This window comes from Kogia breviceps, chromosome 1 (assembly GCF_026419965.1).
Source record: "Kogia breviceps isolate mKogBre1 chromosome 1, mKogBre1 haplotype 1, whole genome shotgun sequence".
NCBI classification, from domain to species: domain Eukaryota; kingdom Metazoa; phylum Chordata; class Mammalia; order Artiodactyla; family Physeteridae; genus Kogia; species Kogia breviceps.
This window is the reverse complement of record NC_081310.1, coordinates 135,765,248-135,790,747: the sequence shown is the minus strand read 5'-3', so window position 1 is coordinate 135,790,747 and position 25,500 is coordinate 135,765,248. Positions and strand designations below refer to the sequence as shown.

The 25,500-nt window shown below is 39.6% G+C and overlaps 1 protein-coding gene across 7 annotated transcripts in view; it reads left to right on the top strand.

Annotated features, from left to right (window-relative positions):
- Positions 1–25,500, top strand: part of ST6GALNAC3 (ST6 N-acetylgalactosaminide alpha-2,6-sialyltransferase 3) — a 701,711-nt gene that overhangs the window by 223,975 nt on the left and 452,236 nt on the right. For all 7 annotated transcript variants that reach the window (XR_010834988.1, XM_067005641.1, XM_059062800.2 and 4 more), the window contains exon 2: positions 20,990–21,184. Coding sequence is in view for 6 of the 7 variants with exons in the window: in XM_067005641.1 (XP_066861742.1) it covers positions 20,990–21,184 (195 nt within the window). In the remaining variant the exon portion in view is untranslated. The remainder of the gene's footprint in view (positions 1–20,989; positions 21,185–25,500) is intronic.

Sequence of the window (25,500 nt, the reverse complement as noted above, 5' to 3'; positions counted from 1 at the left end):
ATAGAGTATTCGGCTTTCTCTGTCTGGCTTATTTCAGTTAGCTTATTACCCTCTAGGTTCATCAATGTTGTTGCAAATGGCAGGATTTGAACTTGAAGTTCTTTCTTTCTCATAGCTGAATAACACACACGCACACACACACACACACACACACACACACACACACACACACACAAGCTGCTTGCAAAAGCAGTTTAACTTAACAAATCACGCAATACAAGATTTCCCTTTAAAAGTCACCAGTAAGCCTTTGCGTAACTACTTCCTCCTTTGAAGTGTTCACTTCCTCTCAAATTAGCCTATTTATTACTTGACTTGAGCTCAAGGACTTGAGCTCCTTGAGCATGAGTCTATGCCTTTCTCTGTAGTGCCATATCTTGATTATGCCTAGGACATATTAAATACCCTGGAAACACTTTCCAGTATATGAAACAAAAGTTAGTATTTGTATGAAGTCAAAATCTATCACCCTGAATTTCCACTTGGTATACCTAGTTCTATACTCAAAAATATATGCCAACTCCTTCTGTGTAAGAGTATTTTGATGTTTAATCACTCCTCAAGTTTTCTCTGTTCCAGATTAATCCTTAGTTCCCTCAATTAATTATTTTCTAGAGCAGCTGTGTCAATCATTTTGAACTTTCTGGTCAACTAAAACCTTAGGTCTTCCTGTTTCCTTCTGGCAATATCAAGGAAACATTTCCACTCATCTTTTATTGGAGCAATGCTTTTTTTTTTCCGCTGAATTTGTGACCTATCCCATTTATCATTGTAAAATTTAATCATATTGGTTTTTACCCATCTTTCTACCTTATTGAGAATTTTTTAAATGCTTATTTTGTCAACAGTGTTGTTGCCATAGTGTTATATCTTTGAAGATTTGATCAATAAAGTTGGTAACAGAAAACTGTGGGTACTTTGGTAGATGCCAGTAGGGTCCACTTTTCCCTTTAGGGTGGCACTAATCTGTCATTTACCTTTCTTGTGTGTTCATTAGGCCTACAAAATTTCCACATGGTGCTAGAATTGGCTTTTGAAGATATTAAATTTATTGATTCTATCCTCCAATTTTACATATAAGGATGCTGAGTCCAAAAGAGCCCAAGGCTACATAGCTGGTTAGTAGATACACTCAGACTAGAACCAGAGCCAAGTGATGCCCAAGGCAGGTGTTCTTTCCTTTTTATCACAGCTGCCACTCTTTTTTAAAACAATAGATCAGAAAGAAGTTTTACGTTCACAGCAGAATTGAGCTGAAGGTACAGAGATTTTCCATATACTGTCTGGCCCCTTTCATGAGTAACCTCCCCGGCTGTCTACATCCCTCACCAGAATGGTACATTTGTTAACAACTGATGAACCTACATTGACACAGCATTATCACACACAGTCCATAGTTTACGTTAGGCTTCATTACTGGTGTTATACATTCCGTGGGTTTGGACAAATTTATAATGATATGTATCCATCATTGCAGTAATGTACGGATTAGTTTCACTGCCCTAAAATTCCTCTGTTCTTCACCCATTCATCTCTCCCTCTCCCCTAACTCCTGGCAACCACTGATCTTTTTACTATCTTCATAGTTTTGCCTTTTTGAAGTGTCATATAGTTGAAATCATACACTAAGTAGCCTTTTCAAATTGGCTTCTTTCATTTAGTAACATGTATTTATTAAAGTTCCTTAATGTCTTTTCATGGTTTGGTAGTTCACTTCTTTTTTTTTTTTTTTTTAACATCTTTATTGGAGTATAATTGCTTTACAATGGTGTGTTAGTTTCTGCTTTACAACAAAGTGAATCAGTTATACATATACATATGTCCCCATATCTCTTCCCTCTTGCGTCTCCCTCCCTCCCACCCTCCCTATCCCACTCCTCTAGGTGGTCACAAACCACGGAGCTAGTTCACTTTTTAACGCTGAATACTCCATTGTCTGAATGTACCTCGGTTTATTTATCCATTCACCTACTGCAGGACATCTTAGTTGTTTGCAAGTTTGGGCAATTGTGAATCAAGTTGCTGTAAACATCTATGTGCAGGTGTTGAGTGGACATAGTTCTGACCTCCTTTGGAGCATGACGGCTGGATCATATGGTGATAGTACGTTCAGTTTTGTAAGAAACACTAAACTGTCTTCTCCAGCCGCTGCTCTTCATATCTTTCTCCAGTTTAACGCTGGAAACATTAAATGTCTTGTTGAAATTCCAACATATTGTGGAAGGTTTCTTAGTCTTTTAGGTGAAAGTCATGTACTAATGTTAATGTGAAGATAGAGTGGTGGTCTTTTCCTCTTTCTTCTTCTAAGACCATCAGTAAAATTCCTTCTGTTTCTAACAACTGGTACATTACAGGTAGACGTAAGTGTGTTTGTGTGTGTGTGTGTGTGTGTGTGTGTGTGTGTGTGTGTGTGTGTGTAGGTGGATGTGCATTTGCTTTATACCACAATTAAAGAGTAGGAGAAACAGGATGATTTACCGGTCAGTGAAAACCTTTCACATAAAGGTAAACTGGTCATTTATGCACAGTCATCTGGAGGGAATGTAGCCTTGCTTTATCCTCACTAAGGGAGCTCTGTCTTTGATGAGAGACTACATTTGTTCAATGGAAAGAAAATAGCTCTTTGTACCTTGCTGACTAAATTGCTAACTATTCTTCAGGTCTCATTGTTCCCATTATTCAGTATTTAAATACACATAATGTTTTTACTACCATTAGTCAGTATTTCAAAAGAGCTCTTTTTCTTAAATCTCTGAAATCCAGGACCAAAGAACATTTCTTTCTTAGGTGTATTTTATTATTGGTTAGAATGGAACCCATCTGCAAATTTTCAAAGTCAATCAACAGTGAGAAAAAGTTTCCCTTAGAATCTTCTTAGAACTTAGCTATTAGATGGTGTTTTTTTTTTAAAACAAACAAACAAACAAACTTTAAAATCTGTTGTTTCATCAGAATTGTTTGTAGGGAAAATGTAAACCTCAGTATTGTTTAACTGAAGTCCAACAGAAGACTATCACACTTCTAATCAAAAATAAATTGAACATAGTGGTAGGCTTACAGCAAGAGAGAGAATTAGATTTGATTAGATTTGCTTTAACCTGCCAAGAATAAAACTGTCTGCCTTTCCTGTTATTTGTTAATGTTTATAGCAGGTTTCTTCAATAGTGCTTTCACTATTATTTCCAGGTAGTAAAAAGCAGTCAAGCAGAAAAGACACTCATAAATGTCAGAAAAGAGTAAGTTTTTTTACATTTCAAGGACTTTGAAGGTCAAGTTCAACCCACTTAAGGGAAGCAGAGTGATGGGTCTGTAGTAGCATGTTGTTAGTTGGTGTATTTAGGCATATAATTTATGTGAAATTAATAGTAATGTCTATTACTCTATGAAGGTGAAATATCCTGGGAGGGATTCTATTTATTTTATACATTTTATTCACCTGTTAGAAGGTAAAATAAGCTAAATTTCCATAATTTGGCATTGAGGAAGAGAAGATGTTCAATTTGTAAAAAGTGATCAGGTTATGGAGCGTTGTGATTCTTTCCTTGATACTTCCATTATATAATAATATGATTTTTCCTGGTAGTTTCCCTACTCCATGCTGTGAAAAGAGCTCTGTTAAGAATTTTTGCAAACTAGTGAGAGATTTTTTTCCTCCAGAAAACCTTATTGAGATGTTTTCTTTTTCTGTATGAGACTTTATTTCTTTTCCCACCACGGAGCCTGAGCAATTATAGTTTAAAGCTACTGAAAATAGGTATGTTCTTTGATATCAAAGAGCTTCTTGAAGATTTTTCCAACTGAAGAGACCCAAAAGTTGTATTTCAGGGTGCTACTAGCATGGGCCTTTGTAGTTTAAAACTTTCAGAATGTTCTACCAAGTGTATTATTCCTTGGAGGTTTTGGACTTTAGTACTATAGTACTATTGTATTTGGTAAAGGTAAGGTGTTTCAACCTGTATGTGTCTACGTGTGTTCCCACCTCTGCTGAACTGAGACTTGGTAGCTACAAATTGTTTCTCTCATGATGTAGGATGAATAGAGAGAGGATGGGGAGTAAGGGATAGAAGAGACATTTACTGAGCACTCACTGTGTGCCAGTTACATAATATATATTACTTTTCAGTCCTCACTGTTACTATGAGAAGTGGTAGGTTACTATCCTCATTTTCCAAATTACAGATTCAGAGCTGTAAATTTCACTTGTCTGGGAGCAAACTCAGGTTTCTTTAGTGTCCGTGGTTTAGGTCCTCTGGAGCCTCCACTGGGCTAGGCTCCAGAGAGGAAGGATTATATATAAGGAAGAATAAAACCTGCAGATCAAAGCCAATTTCTTGGGAAAGGTGTATGTTAAGTGGGGGGAGAATATACATGCAATATAATGCTTTGAGAACTGTAATATCAGTAGATGGTGAAAGTTCAGGTGTCATTTTTTAAGGAAATGTCTTTTGGTCACTCCACTTAGGTCCTGGCTTGCTCCTATTTTCCTGGACTTCTTTTCTTTTTTCAACCTTCTCGTCCCTTCCTCTTGTCAGTTTTCAGTCTGTAAATTCCTGTTGCTTTTCCTATATGGAAAATTGATGATTCCAGACCGTGCCTTATCTTAGAAACCCCAAATGTCCATTATAGTATTTTACTAAACAAGGAACTATGAATGTGTATTCAATAAATATTTGTTGAGCCCCATCTGTGTACCAGATATTATATGAGGGTGATGTAGTAGCAACAAAAACAGACACAGTTCCTGCCCTTGTAGAATTTCAACCCTAATGGGAAAGAAAGACATTAAATTATTTTATAATGAATACATACTAGTTTTTCTTCTTCATATTTTTCTGCCATCATCAACTTTCTTATTTTAGGAGAATAGACTGAACTCAGACCCTGTATAGACATGGTGTAGGTGCTCAGTAAATGTGTATTGATTTGTAGAAAATATTAAATTTCTTTAGCCCTCATCTTTCTTCTTACAAAAGTAATATTTTAAAATAAATAGTCTTTGAGGAAAATCATCTTCTGTAGATGACTGTCAACATTTGTATGGAAATTAGGTATTTGTGAAGAAAGGGCTTTTCATAGCCTTTATCAGAGTTAAACCTCATAAATTTTTGAGGAAGGGGCTCTTATAATCTTCTTTTTACAGTTTAGAAGTCTGTACATAGGAACTAATTTGTCCACTGTGGAGCTGAGATTATAATCTCTGTCTCCAAATCATCTTTTCTTTTGACTACTTTGCCTCTTGAAAATGATTAAAACAAAACATCAAGAGATGTATAAGCATCTCAGTTTCCACTTAAAATAACGGTTTTTTCACCTGAAAAGCACAAAGGCAAATTATTGTATTCATTTAATTTATTGATTCACCAACATTTCTTGAGCACCTAGTATGTACCAAAGAATGAGTTTCCAGGACTAGGGGTCCAAGATGTAGTCCTTTCCTTAAAGGTATTATAGTTTATTGGAGTAGATAGAGATATATAACTTAATTAATACAGGGCTATGAGAGAAGATATCCTTGAGGTATAATGAAAAGATCACTAGCTTTTTAGACAGTCCGGTTTGAATCTTGACATCGCTACTTATTAGTTGTTATCCTGGGAAAATCATTTTTCCCCTTTGACCCACAGTTTCCTCAAAAGTGTAAAGTGGGGGATAAAAGTTTTTATGTGTATTACAGTTGTAAATATTAGAGGAAATGTGTGTAAAGGGTCCAGCACAATTCCACACACATAGTAGATGCTCAGTTAATGCTACTACAATTATAACATGGCTGACCCAGTGCACATTATACATATATATGTATATATGTTTGTTTTGTTCTTATATCTCTATTTGTTTTCTCTTCCTCCCTCCCTCTCTCTCTCTGTCTCTCTGTCTCTCTGTCTGTCTATCTGTCTCTCTTTCTCTCTCATCTGGCTATGGACTCCCCAAGAATCTAGGGACTAATTTCCTGATGAGGCAGTAGAAAGGCTAGGGGAACAGTCTGAGAGGAGGTGAAGTTTTTTAGAGTATGAAGACAGATTTTTATTTTTGGTTTTGTTGTTTTCTTTCCCCCAAACTGAAATTTTGGATAGAAGGAACTATACCAATATATGAAGCTCTCAAAAAGCATGGAGCATTTCAAGAACCACAGGATGCTTACTATAGCTAAGATATGAAGAATGAACTTGGGGAGGCCGAGAGCTAGGCTGGACAAATAGAGGTCAGACCATAAAGGGGCTTTTATATCATGCTAAGCCACTTGGGCTTTATCTTACCATACAGACAACTTCTCACCTAAATAGAAAAAGACAAGCCTAGAATTAAATGGTTGAAAGAACTTATCTTGGTTTGTGGAGTTCTTGATTGTATGGAAAGAAGAGGAAATCTACTAAAACCATATTTGAAAACCCAAGAAATGATATATATTGAATAAGAATTTTTATGATTGATGGATAATGGAGAGGTGAGCATTCTAGTGAAATATACCATTAGGAAGCATCTTAAATTAAGTCTCAAAAGGAGCATGTGATGCTGAAATGGTACAGGCTAAAGCACCCTGGGGCAAATTTTGTCCCTTACATGGCAAGTTCTAAAGCAGCAGAGACAGGCTCAGAGTGCCTGGATCCCAAATAGAACACTTAACCTTTTTCCCTGAAAGTCAGCATAAATATTTGATAACATCTCCCTTTCTGTGAAGGGGCCCCTCTCTCAGTGGGAGTGGTATCTGGTATTGCTCAGCAGAACAGAATTATTTGTTTTCTTAAGCCTTTCTTTATGTCCTGGAGGTGGATTTTAAAAGCTCTTAAAGTATTTTGATTTTGAATTCTCACAAAAGTATTTTTTCTTTCACAGTAATTCAATATAAAAGGCAATAAAAGTGATATATTCAGAAGTATTCAGGACCTGCTATCAGTGCCACATGGGAATAAACTATCTTGCCACTTGCTCATCCCAGGGGAGAAAAGAATCACAATTCACATACAGGAAATATTGCCTGTGTTTGCCTTCGTTTTGCTGGTATTATCTGCTTTGCTGAAAGGCAGATTTTTCTGCAGATAAAAGCTGCCCTGTCTTGCTGAACTGCTCATCTATTTTGCTCAGGAAGAAGAGGCTTTGTTAAAACCAGGAGCAAAGCCCGATTTGCAAAATAACGCCCCAAAATAACAAAATGCAGAAAAATGTCAAAATATGCTGACTTTGGGCCAACTTCGTGCTTTGGAAAATTAGCTAACAAATTTGGCAAATATATTGTTTTTTAAGTGAACAGGAATGATGTGTTTTCTAAGCACCATCTTATGAATTGGTGGTCAGGTGCTCAAGAAACGGGGGTGTAGAGGTGGCGTAGTCCTTGTCGCTGAGCTAGTCCAGTAGATACGTGGCTAGAGGAGGTAAACTGTGTCATACTCACCTGGGCCTCCAGAACCGTTCCCAGATTACTCATGTGTTTTGGATGTTTGTTTGCGCAAGGCTTCCGGCTTGGCTGCTTTTGCCAAAGGGGAAGCATTGATGAACAAGACAGGTAGAGCTTCTGCTGAGATATTAAGCCAGTCATTGCAACAGTGAACAGAGACATTTAGTAAATGGGAGGCTTAGTGTTGGAGGTGGTGGGATTGTGAAAGTTCACTCGTTGGGACCTAATTCTGCAAAAGAATACCCGCCTAGGCTGGGTCTTGGGCACCAGAGCTGAGATTTTAGTTAAAATATGAAGATCTAGCACAAGCTTACCTCCCATCAACTGAATCTGTTTCTAAATTTGGGAAAGTGACCTTTGTTTCTTCACAACTATTTATTGGTAATTCTTTTCCTGGAACTACCTTTGTGTATATTTTTATAATAATGTTTACTGAATAAATCTGAATATTTGGTTTATAGAAGTAACAATCTCCAGAGAAACCTCATCTTTATGCAGTCACATATAAGATACAAGAACTGGTTTGTTTTTTTTTTCTTGTTTTAATAAATATACATAGAATTGAAAATGTTCAGACTCTCTTTGCCTTGATATCAGGTTTTCAACAAAATAACTCAGTGGACATTTAAAATTCCTATTGTGAGTGCCAGGGCTCAGTGGAAGTGGTTTGACCAGGGGTGTTAACCCATCAGTGTCCATATGCATACGAAAGACTGAACCTGATCTTATTCTGTATAACTGGGTGAAAGTATATGGAAGCTTCTTTTCAGACAAGGGTTAAAAAGGAGTGATCTCTTTTGCTGCAAACTTTTTCTCAGCAGGTGCAAAATTGCTGCAATCAGGTAGGCTTTGGTAAGTGTCAGCTGCTGTCTACCAAGTTGAGAGATCACAAATTCTCATTCCATTTCTATTTCAATTACGTAGACACCAGGTTCAATTTTCGAGTGTCTGAAGGTATGCGTAACTCTGTGATAAAAAATGGGCCTGGACCTAGAGTGGGGGCTATGTACAGAGCTGTGCTGCAAACCTTCCTCAAAGTGACATCAGCTACGACCAATCAGGGTTCCTGGTCATGATCATAGTGTCATTAGACATGAGAGCCAGCTAGGATCCTAAAAACATTTTATCATACAGATGAGGAAATTGAGACCTAGAGAGGATAACAATCCTATCTGTGGTCACATGGGTTATAGACTTATCAAGGTATAGCCTCTGGTCTTTAGTTGCTAACTGTTTTGTGCCACAGACGTAAATATATGAGGTCGCATTTATTAGCATCACTACTGACTGGAGCATTGTGTTGAAAGTGTTCTGAATTTGCATCCTCACTTGGAGAGAAATGGTACTGCGGTTGATTAGTAATGTCTGTCTGGAGAGAATGTGGAGGCATGGTATGCCATGTGTTGGCAGAATTTGGTTGAATGATGAAGGTTGACTGGTAATCATATAATTACCACGTGTTGTGAATTATGATTCAGAAAAAAAGTGCTCTAAAATCTTCGTGGAGAGTCAGGATCATTTCAGAAGAGATGACCTTTGGGTTTGGTCGTAAAGAATAAGTAGCAGTTTTCTGACAGAAAAAGGAAAGAAGAAGACATTCCATGAAGGAAGGATAGCTTGTGCAGGGGAACCAATATGTGGAGAAGAGAAGGAAATCAATGATCATTGATTGCCTGCTATGTGCTCGGTCCTAAGCTTGGTCTTTTATGTGTTACCTCATTATTTAATTTTCATAATGACTCTGTGATTTTGTAGATGAGGAACAGGGAGAAAGAAAATTAAGATGCCCCATGTCATATAGCTACTAAGCAAAGTTGAAATTTTAATTATTGGCGCTCCAAAGTAACTAGTGGTAGCTACTCAGAGGCATACTCAGAGGCGAGTGGGAGAGGGTTGCGGGTAGAATATATCATTAGTTTGGATTTGGACTATTACTATTGAATTTGAGTTGCCTCAGACATCCAAATAGAGGTGGCTAGTAGGCTATTGGAAATATGGCACTGACTGATCTGGTTATGATTAAAAAAAACCATCAAAGCCTCACTGATGACAGACCTTGTGCATAACAGGGGAGATCTTTCTGCCTTTGCTATTTTAGCACAGGAGACTATAAGTAATAAAATAATATGCTTCATGTTTCATGAGCAATTCAAATTACAGTCGAATGTTAAATCCAGAATTAATAGGAAAACTGTCTTACTTAGAAATTCAAGTGTTTTTGGCACAATACTACTTATTATCATCATGAGACCTGTGCCCTGGCAAAACTGTACTTGTGTTCAGTGAAAGACTGTTTAATATGTATGCCTTCCTCAACCAAGGTTCAACTTTGACCTGTAAGAGGATTCTTTAAAGGGATGCTGGGAGGTACAGCAGTTGATATCTGTCCATGGGGATGGGGTCCATATGAATGTGTGTGAAGGGTAGTCTAACTATTTTCAAAAAAAGGGGGTTTGTTGTTTTTTTAACTTGTGCAGTCTTGACAAGAAGAAAAAAACCCCAGAGGGTTTTTACACTGGTGAATTCCAGTGTCCTGGGAAACTCCAGGACTCTGTCATCCTCTCTTCATGGATTTGTGGTTATACTTCCTTTAGGTTTTAGCGTGAGGGACAGGTGTTTAAAATAGTCCAGGCTCCGTTCCTGATTCTCTTTGTTCCCTAGAATGATGATGATAATGATAACCATGACAACTATAATAATACCACCATATTTCATGTATTAAAAAATGTTTTTCTATTTTTTCACATATCTGAGAAGGAGGTGTGTCTTATACACAATATCTCACAGTTGCTATTTGCCTACAACGAAGTTTAATTCTTCCAGATAGGATTCGTGTTGTTTCAGATGGTCACCTGGGGATACTACCATCCGGAGACCACTTTAAATTGAATTATTTACTGACTTTTACCTTGAATCACACTGGTAGTGTGAACTTGTATCAAAAACCTGCATGGGCTTCCCTGGTGGCAGTGGTTGAGAGTCCGCCTGCCGATGCAGGGGACACGGGTTCGTGCCCCAGTCTGGGAGGATCCCACATGCCGCGGAGCGGCTGGGCCCGTGAGCCTTGTCCGCTGAGCCTGCGCGTCCGGAGCCTGTGCTCCGCAACGGGAGAGGCCACAGCAGTGAGAGGCCCGCGTACCGAAAAAAAAAAAAAAAAAAAACCTGCATGAGTATCTGCCTGTGGTTCAAGTTCTCAGGGGGGATTATATTTCCTTTCTCTCTTCTTGCTGTGCCTTTCTGGATGGCAGCTCTATTTCTAGAATATTCTAACTTTAAGGGAATAGTATTTTGGTGTCAGCTTTTTGCAGAGACATCTTAGATTCCCCACCGTGTTTTCCTTTCTTATCATATTTAGAGTAACAGTGTGATGAGCAACTGATGGTGTCTTAGATCTGATGAAATACTCTAACAGCAAAAGCTAACATGTGCTGAGCACTTTCCCTTTTCCAGGCAGTACTGTAAGGCCCTTCATATGTAGTAACTCATTTAAACCTTTAACAATCATATTAGGCAGGTACTATTTTTTTCTCCAATTTTAGGTAAGAAAACAGAAGCACAAACAGGTTAAGCAGTGTGCCCAAGGATACCTATATTGGCCCATTTAGTGTAACTTGACCACCCTGAGTCTACAGGTAGGCTGCTGGTGAGAATCTAATTTCATCCCTATAAGTTTCTGGCACAATACCTGATACTTGCTGAGCACACAGCAAACAGTTGCAAGTTCCTTCTCTCAGAAAATGGGCCATTGTCCTTATTAGAAAGACAGGCAATCCTTCTTTTATGCACTTTTCATTCCATGATGCGGAATTCTAGCCTTAAGTGTTCTCAGACAAGAGTTGGTTTTCTAAAAAATGTGAATTCTTGTAAGTCTTTTCATTGTGTGCTGTATAAATGATGTTGCTCTAAGCAGATCTGAGAGTTCTATCAGGAACTTCAAAGCAATGCTCAGTGAAAAGTCCAGTTTAACAAAGACTCAAATTCTTCCCACTTCACTTTTTATATTTCCCCCTCCTAATCCTCCTCCCCGACCTCCCCTCCACCCTCACATCAAATCTGCACAGAAATCTCCAAGTGAGGTGAATTAAGAAGAAGAAAGAAAAGAACGATTTGTGGGTTTTCCCCTCATAGAAAAACATTTTCCCTAATGATCCTAAACTAAAACTTTTTGGATGATTTACTGCTTATATTTAGAAGAGAATAACTTTGAATCCCTCCATCCTTTCTTCTTTCTCCCCTTTATTCTTTCCTTTCTTCCATAAATATTTACTGAATGTCTTTTAAGTTCAAGACACTGTGTTTGATGCTGTCTGTATGAGAGATGTTTCTCAGCCTTTGTTCACATCCTCAAGGAATTTTTATAAAGAAAATTATAGAGGAATTGTTCCCTCTCTCCCTTCCTCCCTCTGCATTCCTCTTTATCTTTTTCTTCTATCTTCTTTCACTACTCACCCCCCCACCCCACCCTTATCCATGAGCTGGAAGCCAGGGAGAAATAGAGGGCTTTAGGGAGGCTACACTATTTAAGCTGAGTTGTATTTGAACTTGTAGAGATGGGGATGGTAGAAAACAGCAGGGCACCGGTGCGGAGCAGCCTGGACAAAGTCACAGGAACTGGGTAGCCAAGGGGCGTGGGAGCAGGGTGAGAAGTCCAGGTGGAAACATGGAGGGCATGAAAGGGGAAATGGGAGATGAGGCTTTCAAGCATCCAACCATCCCTTCTTACTTCACTGGCTATGTGGAGAATCATGTGAGGTGGTAGGCCTGAAAGTGCTTAAAAGGTAAGTGTTTTATACTGTAATGTCACATAGATTCATGTGACATGGTAGGAAAACTCGGTGTCATCATCATCATCCTCATTCATTGTCGTTCTCATCATTGTCGTGATGCTTCTGGGAAGGACTCCCTCCCTAATGACATTACAACCACGAGAATTTATCCTTATGCTCCACTTCTGTGTCCTAAACACAAAGTAAGAATTGGATTCTAAAAGACAAACTCATCTTTTTAAGAGTAAAAGATGCCAAGCAGATGTTCATAGAAACCAAATAAGGCCGATGAAGACTAAACTGGCTGAGAATAAAACAAAAGCACCTGGTCTGATGACCTAATTATCTTCATTGCCCCTGGTTAGTGAGCCCCTCTCTTCCCTCAACAGAATGTCAGGGGACAGGGGAGAGGACAACAGGTGGACTGGAACATATTTCTTCCCATAAGTACAAGGATTTAATGAAAAAAGGAAAAAAGATAACTTCAGGTTCATCTGTCCCAGTCTCTGATGTTCTCATCATGAGAACCAGTCTTTTGGATTAAATTTCTCTGTGTCTATCTGTACAGCCACACTGAGAGACTGCTTGCGGGGTCCTTCATTTTTCATATTCAATATCTGTCTTCAGCTCTATCTTGTGGTTCTGAAGAACTTTCATTTTTTTCTGCTATGTGAAAGGATATATGCTGAAGCAATACGACAAAGATGAAGAAACAAAATGATATAAAACTGGTTTTATATAATTTTACAAAATAGACAAACTCAGTGAATGTAGCCGATGTTTTTTCATTTGGTACTGTAGCAGTTTAAAAGTTGAAATGGGTCAGGAAACCTAATTCCCTCCTCAAATAAAAGAAGAAAAATGTGCAGGCATATTGAAAACTCATTGACATGTTTCATTAGGTTTTAAAATGTGTTAGAAAGTTCAGTGTGACCTCTCATCATGCCATCTGACACTCAGAATGTTCACATTGAGTTGAACTTCTCTAGTGTTTGCAGCTATAAGAAGTCTCCTTTGGGGGAAAAAAAAAAATCCCTGAAGAAGTTTTGGCCATCTGTAATTTTTCTCTAGGACTAGCGTTTTGCATAGAATAAATTATGACAGTGGGGGTGCCCGTGAGAACTCTATTGCTTTGGCTTTTGTTTATTGGATTTGTAATTCTTACTGGACTGTATACCCAGTCTGAACTGGACTGTCTGAAGGTGATGTGTGATGTGGCTCCGAATTATTTTTTTTTAATAAATTAAAAATTATCCATTTTATACACATCAGTGTATTCATGTCAATCCCAATCTCCCAGTTCATCCCCCCCACCTCCACCACCTCCCACCCACCGCTTTCCCCTCTTGGTGTCCATACGTTTGTTCTCTACATCTGTGTCTCTATTTCTGCCTTGCAAACTGGTTCATCTGTACCATTTTTCTAGATTCCACATATATGCATTAATATACAAGTATGGCTCCAAATTCTTAAAGTAGATCACCATATTGAAGATGTTCTACTACTGTAAAAAATTCATTTTAGTTTTATTTATGTATATATTTATGCATGTATTTATTTAAAGAAACCATCAACATTTTGCTGTTTGGCTGCATCTTCACTGAATAAAAAGATTATAGAATTGTGGAGCTGAGAAAAAAAGACATACTCATTCTTTCGTGTTGGTTCCTATAAACTGCCTGAATTAAGGCTCCATACTGTTGATTGACAAAGGGTACCTAATATTCTCCAGCAGAAGTGGAAGAATAATTGCTTTATTTTCCCTTAGTGCTAATCAATGGTACCCTGTAGTTGTTTTTTTTTTTAATACTGGGAATAGAGCCAGAGTTAAATTTGTCCACAAATTACTGATTTTGAAATAATATAATTACTGTTCTTCAGATCAGCCTCTTAATTTTCCATATGAATTAGGTATTTTGCTTATTGACAAAATGTATTACAAAATCTGCTAATGGCTAGTACCAGTTTTTTAAATTTCTGAACCAATCCTTTAAGAGTGTTCCTGTTGGTATGAGTAACAGTTAACAACGTAGTTAATTCCTACAGTAAAACACAGACTCTGGAGTCAGAATATCTGAGTTCAGTACCTGTCTTTACTATTTTCTTGCTCTGTGACCTTGGGCAAGTTCCTCAACCTCTTCGTATCTCTATTTCTTCATCTGGAAAGTAGGGATTACAGAAATATTTCTCCAACTAATAACACTCATTAAATATTATCTTCTCTTAAGTCTATGATGATTATTCATCCGTATCTGCTATATCTGGACTTTATTCCCACTGGCCCTACTAGGAAAAGAAAAGCCAGTTTCTGAAAGTAACAATTGCAGTTTTCATATTGAGAATTTAATGTCCATTAGTGATATCTGAAGAAGTAGTCCATTGTTGGCTTTTGTCATTTATCTTTCCTGAAGGGTCTTTCCCGCCTCTCCATTCATTGACTACACCACCTCCAGAGTGAGCTTTCCGTGATCAAGTCTGACCCTCTCTATCCCACACTTAGACCCCTTCTTTGTATACTGCAGAAAAGTCCAGACTCTGGCATGATATATAACTTCCCATAACCAGATCCCTTCCTGCCCCTCTAGCTTCACGTCCTCTGCCTTCTTCAAAGCCTACTCTCAAAATGTATTGCTTTTTTTTTTTTTTTTTTTTGGTGGTACGCAGGCCTCTCACTGTTGTGGCCTCTCTGGTTGCAGAGCGCAGGCTCAGCGGCCATGGCTCACGGGGCCTAGCCTCTCCGTGGCATGTGGGATCCTCCTGGACCGGGGCATGAACCTGCGTCCCCTGCATTGGCAGACGGACTGTCAACCACTGCACCACCAGGGAAGCCCTATGTATTGCTTTTACCTATCACATTTTCTTCATTAGCCTCCTGGATTCTGAAATGCTGCTCACTCTCTCATGTTGACCTTGTTTTTGACATTCACCACTCTCTTCTTGATGGCCTCTAAGATTCTTTTCCCAGCTATGCTGCCTAAGGCTGCCCTTGGTAAGCTCCTGGGTAGACTCCACCAATCTAGGATTGTCCACCTTTTTTTACCCTCCTTTTCTTATCCCCTCAACAAATGAGTGAGATTTCCCCCAGAGTTCACCATAGTGTAGCAAGCAGGATCCAGTTTGTTGATTCAATAAATGAAGTGAAACAAATGAAGGGTTTTATGTATATATACTGAGCTTTGCTAATTCATCCTTGTGCAAATGGGATGAAGCTTTGTTGTATTCAGGGAGAACCAGATTTGGAGCTTGGCCAGTGACACAACTTTTTATATGGGAAAAGAAATTATATCTGATCAGGTCACAAATAAGCAATGAGTAGGGTCCTATCAATGCGTGAGGTTACTGAGTAACGGTATAAATAATACAGTTGACACTGTGCTTTCATATTTATTATTGAGTAAATGACAGCATATGGACAAAAGTGCACCATTTTACCATGTAAGCAACTAATTCAGTCATTAAATAATACGATTTAAGTCGAAAAATACGCCTTTGTAATGTTGTTTATCATTTACAAAAAAGAAACCAAAAATCTAGCAACCGACTAACCTAAAAGTTAAAGAATTTATTCTGTGGTTAAAGTGTGGTAAAAAGAATAAAAACATAAAGATGTTAATAAAGGTTGCAGAATTGCTAGGTCCAAATCTCTGCAATTGTTTTCTCCCTAAATCATGAATTCTCTGTGGGTTTTATTTTGAAATAGGTATTTCTGCTATAAAGTCTGATATCCTACTCTAAAGAGCGAGCAACTGGAATGCCACATTTTTTATGCATATTTTTGCAGCACAGAGGGGATTAAATTCTAAATGTCTCAGCTGTTAAAGGCCCTTTCAGACTTGCCCAAAAGAAGGAGAAAGCTTTCCCTAAAGCAATTCATCAGATCTATTTGGGCACAGCGACATTCTCTCAGAGCTTGTGTGGATGAGTTGTATTGAATAGTTCAAGTGTTTGCAGCTGCTTGGAATATTTAAGAAAAAGATATCTCTCAGTTCTTATCGCTGTTCCCACGGGCTGGCCAATTCTCACCACTGGCTAATGTCCACCAAGGATCTCACAATTAGTGGTTATATCATAATAGTGAAACCTTCCATTTTTGAGTTTTCACTGTGTGCCTGGAACTGTGCTCTGCTTTTTCCACCCATTATATCATTTAATGTTCACATGTCTGCTCTTAGGGCAATGACTTATTAAATTTATGTCTGTTTTCTGCAGTACGAAAAGTTTGTTGAACTGAATCTTATGCATTATAAACTTGACAAGTACTTACTGTTGCTTTCTCTTACGTAATTGTTGGTTGTTGAATCTAGGGGATGCTCTGATTACCTCAGTAAAGGCAGCAGTGATCACATCCATAAACAAATCGTTAGATGTAGAACACATGTGTAAACAAGTAGAGTCTAATTTGCTGACTGTTGATAGACTCAAAACAGTTAAAAGAACAAGCAACTGATGGGATAAACTTAATTCGAACAACTGGAAACAAGGTGTGGTGCGTTCAATGGCAGTTCGGAATAAAATTAAGTGATTGATACATTTGATTGGAAAGTGAAGAATTTTTTAGAGTTATAAAACAGCACTTTGATGTATTTATCCTTTCATTATCCTAATGTAAGGTAGATGGGACAGATAAATGCATCTGACTTAATGCATTTGGCTTATTATTTTTTGTTATGATTTGAACCTTGTCCACTTCCCAGCATATCTCCCACTATTTATTAAATGACTTGCACGTTTCTGACCAAATTAAGGCCTTTCAAAAACTCCTGTGCCTTTGTCTGTGCTGTTCCCTCCGCCTGGCATGGCCTTCGCATCTCCACTTGCCTAACTCCTTCTTGTTCTTCAGGACTGCCTTTGAACATCACCTCCTCAGACAAGCATTCTTTGAATTGTCCCAGGCACGGCTCTCCCCCCTCTTCCTCTGGACTGCCACAGTGCCCTGTGCATACCTCCATCACCCCATTTGCTATGTGGTATTATAATTTTCTGTTTACTTGCCAGGTGCACTGAATTCTGACTCTTTGGAAGCATGGTCTGTCTGTCTTTTATGGTTTTATTTCTGTTTTTCAGCACCTTGCCAAGTCTACATGGAATGTGGACTCAATGAGCAGTTGCAACTTGAAGGAGTGAATATATTCACGTATATCATGCATATTGGTATTTTGTTACTTCCCCAACTCCCACATCTCTACACAGAGACACACACACATTCTCACTGCATTCTGGTGTCTGTAGATAGTGAGTAGCCTCATCCATGGTTTTCATTGTAGTTGTTGAAGCTCAAGGTCGTGATCTGGCAGAAGTGACTACTAGGAGAATGTACTTCATGTTGCGTCCCGTTGTCCTTGTGTCCAGAATGTGCTTGACATTAGACCTCTTCTAGTGAAATTTCAGGGTGGTTTTATATCAGCACTATGGGAATGCATTCATGTTAAACAAGAATATGGAAATATAAAGAAAGGCGAAGAATCGGGTTCAGACAATGCAACAGAAATGGGGCTGGAAGCCGGAGCTGTGAAAAGAGCCCATCTGCCCACTGCAGACTGTGATCCAGGTTCAGCACAGAGGAGTCGGTGTCTGGCTTCCACTCCCCGTTTGCTCCCCTCGTCTGCTCTCTGCTCATTACTTGGTTCCCTTTGACAGAACATGGGAGGCAGACACGGATTACTTGGGGAGCGGGCTTTTACAAGTGTGATTTAATTCCATTTTGAAGTTTCTGTCAAAATGGCTGATTTATTTTCCTCTCATGGATGCATTATGTATGTGTTGCTATGTGAGATCAGTGAATTCAGAAAGGCCCTCCATGCTTTTGTCCCCAAACCCTCAGCCATGCAATGCAATGCAGCAGCTGAGAGAAGCAGAGAGCCACGCTGGGCTCTGGAATAGACAAAGACAGAAATCCCATCTGGGTCTCCTTCAAAGCAAGCTGCTGTTTTGCAACAATCTACCCGTAAAAAAGGTTCTTACCAGTTTACTAAATGGGTGACTGGCCCTTTTGCTTTTATTTAGCCATCTGTTCTGGTCTATGTCCCTTTCAACTTGTAAGATCCATCACCTCATTTAAGCTGTTACCTTGACACATTGCAATGTTGTGGACATAGTGATTCCACAGAGGAGCAAATTAAAACAGGTTTTCATGATTAGAAAGTTAAATGAGGTAAGGCTGTGGTAGTTACTGGTGAGATGAGGGGTTTTGAGGAGGCAGAACTCAAGGGACTTTCAGGTGATTGGAAAATTGGGCTGGCTGGACAGGGGGTGGATGGGCTTTTACACATCACGGGAGCTGACTGAACAAGAGCAAAGACTTCTTTTGGGTGTGTCTGACTTTGTGGCCTTGCTCTGCTGCCCTGATGGAGACTCTGACCGGGGAGGATACAGGGGCCACCTTTGGGTTTCTTTTCTTCTTTGGGACATTCTGTGACGAGTAAAAGGAAGCCGATTCCACCAGGAAGTGGCGAGCTAAAAACACAACAGCACCCATTCCCAGGAAGTTACTTAGTTTCCCTTAAGTTTGAAGAAGAATCAGGGACGAAGCCCAACTTCAGGAAGGAATACTTCACTGTGTCTTTGAAGCGGAGCGGGACCCTCTGGTCCTCCCACTACCCCATGTCCTCCGCCTGCCTTTTGTCTGTGGAAAAACTTTAGCCAGAGAATAAGTTTAATCAGAGAAGTGAGAAAATGCAGAAGCAAAGGAAAACAGTCCAGCAAGACTAAATAATAATAGTTTAGTCAGTAAGCCTAGGTGAGGACCTGTAGCTCCTCCTCAAGGGCTACAGATAACATTCTGAGCCGTATCCTGTGAGCTGTCTTGTAGATACTGAAATCCCCACCAGGTGGAAGGAGTTAACTATGTGATGACAAGACTGTAGCCATGACATAAGCTGCCACAATTATGAGAATTGGCTTCAAAGAAATAGGAGCCAACTGACCCTGGAACTCCAGACTAACTGTCCCTAACACAATCAAAATGATGCTGATCAGACCTCCACATGACTAATTTCAAGATGACCGTCAGAGCTGATAGATGCCCCCCCCCATCTTTAAAAGCTCTTGACCACTGGTTGTCAGCGTGGGGGGCACTCAGCCTTTGGGCAGGCGTCCACCCTCCCCCGCGGTGCTGGCATCCAAAATAAAGCAAACTTTCCTTTCCATCAACCTTGCCTCTTTAGCACTGGCTTTTGAGCAGCAAGCAGCCGGACCCCCGCTTTCGGTTACACCTTCACCCTGGAGACATGGCAGAGTTGTTCCTGACATCTGCCTTCAGCTCTGATCTTTCTTCTTGCTCTAGACTTGACTTTCTGCCTGACCCCTTGATGGCTCCGTCCCGATGACCCATCAGTCCTTGAAAAGTAGGACTTAGAAAGCCAAGGCCTTCGTCCTCTTACTCTCTTCAATCAGTTCTGCCCTAACCACCCTGGTTTCTCCTGATATGATCAGTATTATTGCAGTTACCTGGACTCAAAATCTCAGGCATCTCTGAATTTTCCATCTGCCACTTCTATCCAATCAGATTATTTTCTGTAGCCAAGTTCTCTGTCTTCCACCTAAATTGAGTTTCTCATGTCTTTTCTCACCTTTTTACACACCCTGCCACTGCTCTCATTTCCATCCCTCATTACCTCTGTCCTAGCCAATTGGAATGCTCTCCTAACTAGTTGCTGCCTATCTTTGGTTTCTCCCTGCTCCAAAGCACCTTACACACTGGCGTTTGATTATAACTTCAAAACAGTCACATTTCAAAAATTAAACAAACAAAAATCTCCTTCGGCTTTCCATCAACTAACACACTCAGTAGAGACTTCTCAGCTTGGTATCTGAGACAGTCCATAAAGTTATCGTTTGTATTTTCAGCTTTTTCTTCTTCTCTGTGTCCCAGTAAAACAAAGTGCTATGTGGCTATGAATAACTTCATGTTTTCTTGCCTCCTTACTCTGTTCCCTCTTCCTAGAAAGCTCTGCTCACACATCTCTATTGACTAAAATGCATGAATTTTATCAAGCTCAGTCTCAAATACATCTCTCCTTTCCCATGGCAGTCAGATGCAGTTCTTCCTACTCTGGTTTGATGGCAGCATGTTTAGGGGATGTTGTTATGCTGCTTGATGTGGATTTTTTTCCTACTCTTATTGTTAGCTTTTTGAATCTTTTGCACATCGTATAGCACAAAGTTTCCTTCCAGTAGAGGGTGCTAGATAAAGAAGCGGAATATGATTTGTAAGGAGACTGGGTCTGTAAGAATGTGAAAAATCCATTTATTGATTCACTCAGGTGTTTGTTGGGTGCCTACAGTATGTAAGGTACTGTGTTAAGGACCTGGGATACGCAGAGCAGTATGGCACAGTACATCTCAGTTCTCCAGGAACTCAAAATTACATGCAGGAAAAGTCACGTAAGGAATTATACCATGAAAAATGCACAACAGTAGAAGTGCCTTCAAAGTATTGGAGTGGTGGGACTTCTTACCTCTATTAGAGTAGATAGGTTGGGGCTGAGGGGATGATGGTGGGGAGGGAATTGAGCAGTTAGGAAAGGCTTCCTGTAGCTGGGAGTGCCTGATTTGGGTTTTGAAAACTGCATAGGAGTCACCAAGGAAGATAGGTAAGGAGGGATTGGGATGGGATGGAAAGATAATCCAAGAAATCTGCTGTTTGTTCTCAGAGGCTCAGCCTACTATAGATCAACCTGGTCACCAAATGATTATTTTCTGTCTCCAAGTGAAATATCCTAAATGACAAAAGTCTTTTGATCCCTTTGAAAGAGAAAGGGAGAGGAAGCACCTCTCAGAGAGTGCTTCTGACTGAAAGTCATTCATTCTTCTTTTTTTTTGGACTGTTTTGTAGAGAAAGTCTGTGATTGCAGTGAGCTTCATAGCAGCGTTCCTCTTCTTGCTGGCTGTGCGCCTTGTGAATGAAGTGAATTTTCCATTGCTACTAAACTGCTTCGGACAACCTGGTGCAAAATGGATACCATTCTCCTACACATACCGGCGGCCCCTTCGAACTCACTATGGATACATAAATGTGAGGACGCAAGAGGTAAGACCTCAGAGGGTTACATAGGGTTTGAGGGTGTCCATGGTAACAGCTTTTCTTTAGGAGCAAGGTGGCTTGCAATCAGTGAACTCATTATTCTCTGCCCCCGTGAGCTTCTTTGGGTCCCTGACATTTTCTGTTTTCTCCTTCTTAGACATTTACTGACACACATCTAAAGTCCGCTGCCCCTCCTACATCAAATCTTCTGATCACTGGCTTCATGTGGAGTTGAGGAAGCAATTACATGTTTTCCTGGTGGTTTGTGGCATAACATACATATCTTTCCATTTAGAAACTCTGATCAGCAGTTACCAGCTGGAGAACTGGCTGGCTTTATTTCGTGGAGGTCAACTGGTTGGGGACAGCTCTTTGTAGAACTGCAGAGAAGCATTTATACTCTTTAAAACTCTGTAATCCTTAGACCTGGAGCTAGAAAAGGCCAAGCTGATTTAAAAATTCTCAGTGGCTGCAGAGATAATGGGATTTAAAGTGTTTCCAAATTTAAAGAGGTTAAAATCATTCAAATCCTATAATCACTGAACCTCTAAATCTTTGTAGCCAATTGATGGTACAGAAGAGGATGGAGGTATATTGACAAGTAGAAAGTATACACTGTGCCAGCAGTTTTTGTTTGTTTGTTTTATGTTTGGTTTTTTTTTTTTGCGGTACGCGAGCCTCTCACTGTTGTGGACTCTCCCGTTGTGGAGCACAGGCTCCGGACGCGCAGGCTCAGCGGCCACGGCTCACGGGCCCAGCCGCTCCGCGGCATGTGGGATCTTCCCGGACTGGGGCACGAACCCGCGTCCCCTGCATCGGCAGGTGGACTCTCAACCACTGCGCCACCAGGGAAGCCCTGTGCCAGCACTTTTACAAGCAAGGATTTGTGTCATGGAGCAAAGTAGAAATAAAATGGACCTCACAAAATGTATGCAGTGTATAGAAGTGATTAATAAAATTGTTTTCACCATTTGTTTCAATGGAGTGGGATGAATGTGAGGTTAATACTCATCGATGCCAAGTCCAAGCCTGTTGGAAGTTGTTGGTGACAAAGGTACAAGTCATTAGTGTGTCTACATCACTGGGAAGAGTTTTGGATCAGATCCCATTGAAAGGTCATTTTTGCAAAGATACAAGAGAGGAGAGTTACCCACAGAATGCTACTCCCATCCCAAGAGTTATTCTTAGCATCAGGGAGGGATGTTGAAAACTGGCTTGGTCCAGACCCTTTTGTAGGCAATTTCATGCCTGGGTCATTGCTTCTGGTTAATTTGATTCTTTGAACATTGTTTCTATATCTGCAGGATTTACAAGCTTTTTATTAGACCTTTATAGTTAAAAAAAGAAAAGGTACCATTAATAACAAAGTTTTAGGAGCCTTGATGTTTATCCTTTAATTGGCTTTGAATTAATTTTTTTGAAAGTGTCTACTGCTTGAATTTGTTGAGTGTCCTAATAAATTGATTACCTATATAAAAATGTATCTCTTAGAGAATAGTTTGTCTCACTCTTGTCTTTTGCTACTTTTATTGCTGGCTGTCATTTAATATTCTATAACTCTACTGATTTGTTAATCATTTCACAAGTGCCTGTCATGGGTAGAAAATGAAACATGTGACTGAATTGTCTCACGAATTACTTTCATGAGGGAAATCCCACCAAATATCAAAGAGCCTTTCATTTGTTTAAATGTTAATAGACTGGATTTTGGAGTGTTAAGGGGAAAACTGACCTAGGGCTGCAGTTATTTAATTAGACATATTAACCAGCCACCTTTGAAATTCTTTTGGTATAGTTTTTAATACAATGACTTTACTACGGGATATTGATCATTATTTTGATCACGTGGAGGTAATTTCTTGAGAGGGAACATGATTACTGGAAAGAGTTTTTAGACTACAGAGGCACACAGGCATGATTTGAGCTCCAGTTCTCACACTTACAAAAACAAGGTCAGGGCTTTCCTTGGTGGCGCAGTGGTTGAGAGTCCACCTGCCGATGCAGGGGCCACGGGTTCGTGCCCCGGTCCGGGAGGATCCCATGTGCCGCAGAGCAGCTGGGCCCATGAACCATGGCCGCTGAGCCTGCGCGTCCGGAGCCTGTGCTCCGCAACGGGAGAGGCCACAACAGTGAGAGGCCCGCGCACCGCCAAAAACAAACAAACAAAAAAACAAGGTCAACTAGCAAGTGATTATGAGGATTAAATAGGACAAAGTGCATGAGGTGCCCAGTTCCAAACTGATGTTCAATGAATGAGTTTCTTTTGCTGTCCCAGTACTTACCAGTTATGACATGAAATGCTCAGTGTGAATAACACCAAAATAACCAAAGTCTAGAGTACCAGACTTTAAATTTTAAGGGATCTGGATTCAGGAAGTAAACATGTGAAGGGGTTCCCAATCTCATTAGAAATCAGAGTTTTGCAAATTAAAACCACAATGAGAAGGAAGGAAAAAGCACAAGGAGGTAAATGTTCACTAAATATCAGATGGGCAGAAAATCAAGAAGCCAACAATACCAAGTGTTGGTGATGATGTGGAACAATAGAAACTCATATACTAGCAGGGGGAACAAGCACTTTGGAAAAAGCAGCTTCCCATTATCGATTAAAGCTGAAGATCTGCCTACCCTATGTCCCAGCATTTCCAGTCATCCGCATATTCACTAGAGACACTCATGAGCACATTCAGGGAGGCGTTGATGCCACGTGTAGCAGCATGATTCATAACAGCTAGAACCTGGAAGCAACCACATGTCTCTCGGTAGGAGAGTGGTTAAAATTGTGCTACATACACTGGAATACCACACATCACTGGAAATGAGGAAATTGCAGCCATATGTGATAATATGTATGAATCTTAGACAAACATAATTTTGAGCAAAAGATGCAAAAAAGTGGGAGAATACAAACAGTGTGATTCAATTTATAGATCACAGGAAGAGACAAAACTAAACGATGTTGTTTAGGGAAATGTATAGGAGGTAAAACTAAAAAGGAAAGAAAAAAGAGCAAGGGAATTAAATATCACGTAAGTGAGAAGAGCAGTTACCTCTGAGAGAAATGTGTGGTTTGTGATTAGTGCAAGTTTCTGAGATATCAGCAACATCCTATCTCTTGATCCAGCTGGAAGTTACATGGGGGTTCACATTCTGAATACTTATTACATATGCATTCATGTTGTATGCACTTTTCTCTATGTCTATTTTATAATAAATTAAAAATACATTCTGAACCCATGTAGGATATTTATTGACTGGAATCACACAAAGCGTTTTCATCTACTTTAACAGCAAGAGATATTTAACTAAAAAAAGCAATGGGATAGTAACCTATCTAAAATAAACTAAAAATATTTGAAATAGGCAATTTCATTTTATGTAAAAACTAGCAGATATACAGCTAACTTATTCCTCTAGTCTATGCGTGATAGAAGGGGAGGCCCCATACTGTAACATTAGTACAGGTAATAAGCAGAAAATTTTGCATGGAAGTTGAAAAACAATGTATAACACTCCAAAAGAATGACAGATTTTCCTCCAAACTCAGATAGTTGTAGGCTAAATTGGGAGGAAAACAAATTTTGATGACCCTTGTTGATTTCATCTTTTCTTCTCAAAATTCTACCCTTCCCACCCCCATGTGTGTGCTCTACTCTTAGCCCAAATGCTCTGTGCACTAGTCCTCACCAAATAATGGCTTCAAGCGCAGGCCTTACCAGAGATAATTGCACTATTAGACTATTTAGATAATTAGACTATTTAGACTCAGAACGAAAAATCTTCAAGAGCCAAAGTAATATAGCAAAAATGATAAGTGATGGATTTGATGTTCTGGGGCAAATAGCTATAATAGTGGCCCTCAAATTTTGCTTCAAAGATAACTACACACTCCTGTGTGCCTATTCACTCTATTCTAATCTGGAGAAGGGTCAATAGCTATGGCTGAGCTGAGTCAAGTGGTAACCAAGATGATCTATTTATTTGAAAATCTTGGTCCTTGAGGTTTTTTCAGAAATTTCTCAGAAGAAAGCACATGCTTTCTAGAAACCACCAGAAGTCCAAGAATTTTTTTAAACACATAGACATGCCAGCAATGATTTCCAGACTTAGAGCATCTGCAAACATGATCATTGTTGATGATGGTTTTATGGCCCAGTGCTTTAGCTGGATCAGACATTGCTGCCACTAGACAAAAATTTTATGAGCAGAAATGTTTACAAGAAAGAATGTCTCTCTACTACTGTCTAAAAAAAGATGGGGCGTGGGAGTGGCAGGATTAGGTTGAAGATTTCATGGACACTGGAGAGCTGAGTTGCTTGGGA